At 39.5% G+C, this 6818-nt stretch overlaps 1 protein-coding gene across 1 annotated transcript in view; it reads right to left on the bottom strand.

Moving 5' to 3' along the window:
* Window positions 1–2812: 2812 nt before the first annotated feature.
* LOC115217354 overlaps window positions 2813–6818 on the bottom strand; it is a 57022-nt gene continuing 53016 nt past the window's right edge. Inside the window, exon 8 of the mRNA XM_029787022.2 lies at window positions 2813–3348. Coding sequence (XP_029642882.1) covers window positions 3136–3348 — 213 coding nt within the window. The 3' untranslated portion in view covers window positions 2813–3135. The remainder of the gene's footprint in view (window positions 3349–6818) is intronic.

The following is a 6818-nucleotide window of genomic DNA, read 5'->3' as shown; positions in this document are numbered from 1 at the left end:
CTCTGTTGAATCCTTTGTGTGAAACCGATTGGTAAGGTCATCCATAAATAGATATATTATTCTGTATATTTTGGATAACACACCCACTCTATTGATGGATATACGAGTACATTTTTCCTGACTTATGGACTCTTAGACAAATTACAGACTTACATTATATATATATATATATATATATATATATATATATAGGGTCACCTCCCAATATATATATATATATATATATATACACACACACACACACACATTGTATATATTCATGTATGTATATGTGCATATATATACATATATATATGTATGTGTGTGTATGTATATGTAGATACACACACACATATATATTTATAAGTATTTCAGACTATGTCCAGTTATAGAGTGACCATTGGTTTCACATCCACAAAGGGCTTGGCCTCGTGGACATCTTGTCAGATCCTAAAGCAAGACAAATGTAACTCTTCCCTTCTGGAAGGCAGGAATCCCTTATGGTCATTTGGTCAGATACTCTCCAAAGAATAAATAGTCCAGTCAGTGAGGATGCGTTATCTCCCTTAGACTAGTTCTTGTGGCTTGTGGGCCAAAAGAACAGGGGATTGTTTTCTTTGGGCTGCTTCTAGATTGTTAGGTCCCTTTTGGGTTTAATCAGAGAATCCCATATTTGCAGGAAGTAGCATCTGAAATGGATGCAAGGATTGTAAATTTCCTGGCAAGTCTTCAGTGACTCAGGTTACCGGGAGTCTCTGAGTATCCTTGCTTGCTTAATGAGGGTGAATGCTACCAGTTCTATATAGCCGAGCAAGCAAGGATACTCAAAAACTCCCTGAAGTCTGAATCACAGAACACTCGCCAGGAAATCTACAGTCCTTGCATCCATTTCAAATGCTGCCTACTGCAAGCATGGTATTTCCTGTTCTATGATTAGACCCAGAGGAAAAAAATCCCGTTCCCCCTTTTTGTTTGTCCCACAAGAACTGGTCTAAAGGGGATAACCTGTCCTCACTGACCTCAGACTATATATTCTTGGTGACTTCTTGACCAAATGATCATAACAGATTCCTGCCTCCCAGAGTTACATTTGTTTTCAGTTTTAGAGTCTGACAAGATGTTCATAGGGCTAAGCCCTTTGTGGATGCAAAATTATTGGTCACTCTGTGACCAGACAAAGACCTAACCTCTTATAAATACATTACTGCTCCATGATTTAGAGCGTGCTTCTTTTTGGGATATATATATGTATGTATGTGTGTGTGTATAATATGCATGTATGTATGTATATATTGTACATGCATGCACATACACACAGATTATTTGCGAATAGTTCAGAGATCAAAAGTATTGCATTAAAATATTTTTCAAACTGAGATTAAAATATTCCATGTTCTGTCTTTATAAATTTGTGATGGAAATTAAGAAAATACTCTTGAAAATACTGTTAATGGCACAAGATTACAAGACATAAATTTGAAAACTCACAGATGTAATTAATCTTTCTATCAAACAGAAAATATGTACATGGAAAATGTTGAGGTACATACATGTATATCTATGTTTAATTTTTGTGTGTGGATTTTTAAATGCAAGCACTTATGTTTTTATGTGTACGTGTGTAAATGAATGCAGGTAAACATTCTACACACACACCCACACACACACACACACGAACACACACACACACACACCACACACACACACACACACACACACATTCCTTTTCACATAATAACCAATTGCATATTTGTGCATTTGAAATCTATATACTGTTCTCATTTAACATTAACGATATTTTTTTTAGCATATTCTATTGATTTCCGTGACAAACAAACCTTCCAGAATATCTTAATCTCTGCCAAAAAAAAAAGTGGCCCAGCAATGGACACTGAATTTTAACTTGACCAATAAAGAATTCTCAACTTACACATGCATGCGTGTGCATGTGTATGTGTGTGTCTGTGTGCATGCACACACACGCACTCACATTTGTATAAATATATATACAAACATATACATAAATATATATACATACATATATACATATATGCATATTTATGTGCATCATATAAATACATACATACATATGTATATATAGACACACATATGCACATATGTGTGTGTGTGTGTGTGTGTTGTATATATCTACACCTAAATAGCTCTCGTGTTGTGCAGTATATAATCCATGTTTAGAACTCCATGCATTTATAGTTCCAAAGATGCATCCATGAGAACAAATTTCTTTGATACCAGAACACAGAGTATGTTTATATATATAAATATATATATATATATATATATATATATATATATATATTATATATATATATATATATATGATGATGATGATGATGATGATGATATATATATGTGTGTGTGTGTGTGTGTGTGTAAAATTTAAAATACTAAGGGCGAAAAATTGAATATTAATTTGATTAATATCAATTTAAAAGCAGTGGTCTAGCATATTGAAAAATCTGAAGATTCAGAAAAATTATATTACATCCATATAAGAGGGATGACCACTAAGTGGACATCCATTTTGTATCTTTTCATTTGTCTTGCTCGCTTACATTTTGGCGTTTGCTAAAGTTTCTTGAGAACATTCCTTTCTTAGTGGTAAGACCACAGGGGGTCAGCTTCTAGCATATGGATGTCCACTTACTGGTCATCCCTCTTATATGTATGTTATACACACAGACACACACACACACACACACACATATACACACATACACACGTATACACCACAGTATTGACCAGACTATTGGATCGTGTTACACATCACTGATCACAATGCACTTTGTTATTGGTTTAGCTTTTGAATGATGCCTTCTTCGCTGCACATACATATATGTGTGTGTATGTATCTATGTATTTCATATATGCATATATATGTGTATATATTTACGTATGTATGTATGTATATTTATATATGTTATTCACGATGATATATCAGCTCATTTTTCAATAATTATGCTACAAAAATAACCAAAAATAAAATATTTAAGAGATGAAACAAGGTGAAGGAGGGAAGGAAGAGTCAATGGGTTTGGAATTAGGAAAACATTGGTTAAAATGTCCAGGAATTATAGAATGGCAGCAATGACGAGCAGGAAATGTTGATAATGAGTCATTGAGCAGCTCAAGTCCTTATATACTTTCACGGTACTCAGTGAAGCACCATGCTATGTGCTTGCAAAGTTCTGAATCTGTGTCTGGAGAGAACAAGTAAACTTCATTTTCAGTTGAGATGACTGTTTTCACTTCCTTCAGCTGCTGTTTCACGTCTCGTGTGCGACATTCCATGTATTTCTTCAATACAGAATTATTGACTTCAAAGAAGAGCACTGGTTTCTTGTTAGACTGCGAAGGGAAAAATAGAGAAAAAACTAGAAATAAATGAATGAATATGTGTGTGTGTGCATGTGTGTGTGTGTGTATATATATATATTATAGTGGGGTAGGCTGGTTTATGGGGTTACCCTGGGCTTTTTGTTCACAAGAGGTTTAGCCTTATGGCGTATCTTCACACCCCAAACCCTGCTGGTCTGAGACCTCTTCAAAATATGGAGGGGAAAAAACCTTGTTTTAAAGGTAAAACCCAAGATGATTATCTCCCTTTGCCATCGATCTTTGGCTGTGCAGCCATCTTGAGGTTACCAAAGCACCACAAAGGTAAATGATTGTCTCCCTTCAGTCTTAGCAATTGGTTTCTGACTGTAGCTCCACCTTGCAAATTTCAAAAAGCCAGAAGGAATTTTTTTAAATGCAAGCATGGCCCAAAAAATCTCCATTCTGGAGTTCAGGATGGCCCCCCAGCATGAGCAAGTCTTTAAGGACCCTCATGCATTCAGCAATGCATAGCTTGCATTGGTTCGTCCCATTGATGTAGAGGCCTGGGTTCTCGAATATTTTCCATATGATCAAGTATGGATCTCTTTGTCTCTTAGCTGCCAGATCTGGCTGGCCAGCGATGTCACGTATCTTCTTTTCAGCACTTTGAAGGAGGACAGAGGATTGGAAATATGCTGCTTGAGAGCCACCAACACTACCACTGCCTCAATGGATGGCAGCATTGTTAACAACAACAGCAGCAACATTGCCATCATCATCGGCCTTACCAATAGCTTCCCCAATATCCACGATGCCAGACCTATTAGCCCCCATAGTAGTAGTAGTAGCAGAAGCAACAGATCCAGTTCCATCACTGGCGATAATGGCATCATCAGCAGCAGCGCCTCCATAACTGCCAGTGGCAATAGCACTACCGTGGCCACCACCACAGCCTCCATCATTGCCAACACCAGCAACCCCAGCTCCAACTCCATCAACAACAACAACAGCAATGGCTGCAGCAACAACAACGACTGCAGCATAAGCAACAGCACACACATGGGGGTGAGAATACGACTAGCACCAATGCCACCCCCAGCAGTACCAACAGCAGCAGTGACAACACCACCAGTGGCATCAGTGGCAATGGTAGCCACAACAGCAGCCACAACAGCAGTAACAGACACAACGATATCACGCACCCACAGAAGTACGTGGGGTGCACACAGAATTCTCTCAAGTAGCATATTTCGAATCATTTGTCCTCTTTCAAAGTCCTGGAAATGAGATATGTGACATCATTGGCCAGCCATATCTGGCAACTAAGAGATGAAGAGATTCCATACTCAATCACATGGAAAATACTTGAGAACATAGGCCCCTACATCAATGGGCTGAACACATGAGGATCCTTAAAGATTCACTTGTACCAGGGGGAATCCTGAACTCCAGGACAGAGATTTTCAAGCTATGCTTGCATTTTAGAAAATTCCTGCTGGCTTTTTAGAATCAGCAGAGTGGAGCTACAGCTGGAAACCAAGAGCCAAGGCTGAAGGGAGACAATCGTTTACCTTCGTGGTGCTTTGGTGACTGCAAGATGGCAGCACAGCCAAAACCTGATGGCCAATGGCAAAGGGAGATAATCACCTAAGGTTTTGCCTTTAAAACAAGGCTTTTCCCCCACTCCATAGAGGTCTCAGGCCAGCAGGGTTTGGGCTCTGAAGATATGCCATAAGAGTAACCCAGAGTAACCCCATAAACCAGCCAACCCCACTATAATTTTAACTGCTCTACATCTTAGATTGTGCTTCTTCTCCGGATTTATGTATATCTACAAATGATATATATATATATATATATATATATATATATAATCAAAATAAGCAACAGGATATCAAGAGGTAAAGCAGTACGGCCGTTTCAAGCGACTCCGTTTAATTGAACAATGCAATCATTACATCAATTTAACTGTAGGGCTATCTTCAGCTGCATAAATAAATAGATAGAATTTCTTAATTACTTGGACACATTCATATAATTTTACTTGAGCTGGCAGAATTGTTAGCATACCGGGTGAAATGCTTAGCAATATTTCATCTGCTGTTACGTTCTGAGTTCAAATTCCGCTGAGGTCAACTTTGCCTTTCATCCTTTCAGGGTCGATTAAATAAGTACCAGTTACACACTAGGGTCGATGTAATTGACTTAATCTCTTTGTCTGTCCTTGTTTGTCCCCTCTATGCTTAGCCCCCTGTGGGCAATAAAGAAATAAATATAATTTTATTCAAATGCTCAAATAGAGCAAGAATAGGGAAAGTGTCCATGTTGCCACTAATGTAGCTAAGAATATACTACACTTCTAAGACTGTATGAAGTTTGTAGGGGTCATAACTTGTAAAGGATTGTGGTTCATTTTTAATTTATTAGTCTTTTTTTATCAACTACTCAATCTAAGACTAGAGGACTGTGTCTGTGTAGAATGGAGGGCAGGAGTGAGTTGACAGCACATAGCCGGGTCTGGTCATAAATATTGTCAGGATTTTAGGTTTGGTATAAAGTAACTGTGTGTGTGTGTGTGTGTGTGTGTGTGTGTGTGTGTGTGTGTGTGTGTGTGTGTGTGTGTACGTGTGTGTGCACATATAGGGAGAGAGAGGGAGATAGGGAAAGAGAGGGATAGATAGATTGATAGAGATAGTTAGTTAGTTAGTTAGTTAGTTAATTTGGCTCAAAAGCAAATAGCAAGGCCATGTAGGGGGACATGGAGTTAAGTACAGGGTGGTGTTCATGTAAAGAGTTCAGGCCACTTGAGGTCCAGGGAGGCTTTGAACAAAGCAGTCGTCGGCATCTTCACCATCTCGTCTGGCAGCTTGTTCCACGGATCCGCAACCCGGACGGAGAAAGCTCCTCTCCTTCGATTGAGATGAAATCGTCGCAGGTAGAGCTTTTCGGAATGACCCCGCAGCCGACGCTCTGGAGCAGGAGTGAAGAACAGCTCTTTCGAGAGGTTACACTTTCCGCTTATGATGTTGTGGGCGAGAATGAGATCACCACGGCGGCGGCGTTTTTCAAGAGAATAAAGGTCGAGCGTCCTCAGCCTTTCTTCGTAGGACAAATTTTTGAGACCATGAACCATGCGGGTAGCCAGCTTCTGGACTCTTTCGAGATGCTGTATGTCTTTGAGGAGATAAGGAGAAGAGGCTTGAATCCCATACTCCAATATGGGTCTCACCAGTGTGACATAGAGTGGTAGGAATATGGCTGCCGTGAGCATTCCAAATGACCGTCGAATCAAGAACAGAATTCTGCGTGCTTTGTTGGCAACATGGACGCACTGGGCTGAAGGCGAAAAGGAGGAATCCACCAAGATACCCAGGTCCTTTACCTGATCGGTCCTCTCCAGCAGCAGACGACCCGGCTCGAAATCAAGTTGAGTTGCAGGAGTAGAGCCGACAGGCAGATGACAGCACTTTGACATGTTCAGACACAGGTCCCAATCGTTA

The sequence above is a fragment of the Octopus sinensis genome, linkage group LG11 (assembly GCF_006345805.1).
Source record: "Octopus sinensis linkage group LG11, ASM634580v1, whole genome shotgun sequence".
In the NCBI taxonomy this organism is placed as follows: domain Eukaryota; kingdom Metazoa; phylum Mollusca; class Cephalopoda; order Octopoda; family Octopodidae; genus Octopus; species Octopus sinensis.
The sequence above is the reverse complement of the archived record's forward strand: the minus strand, read 5'-3'. Positions and strand labels throughout refer to the sequence as shown.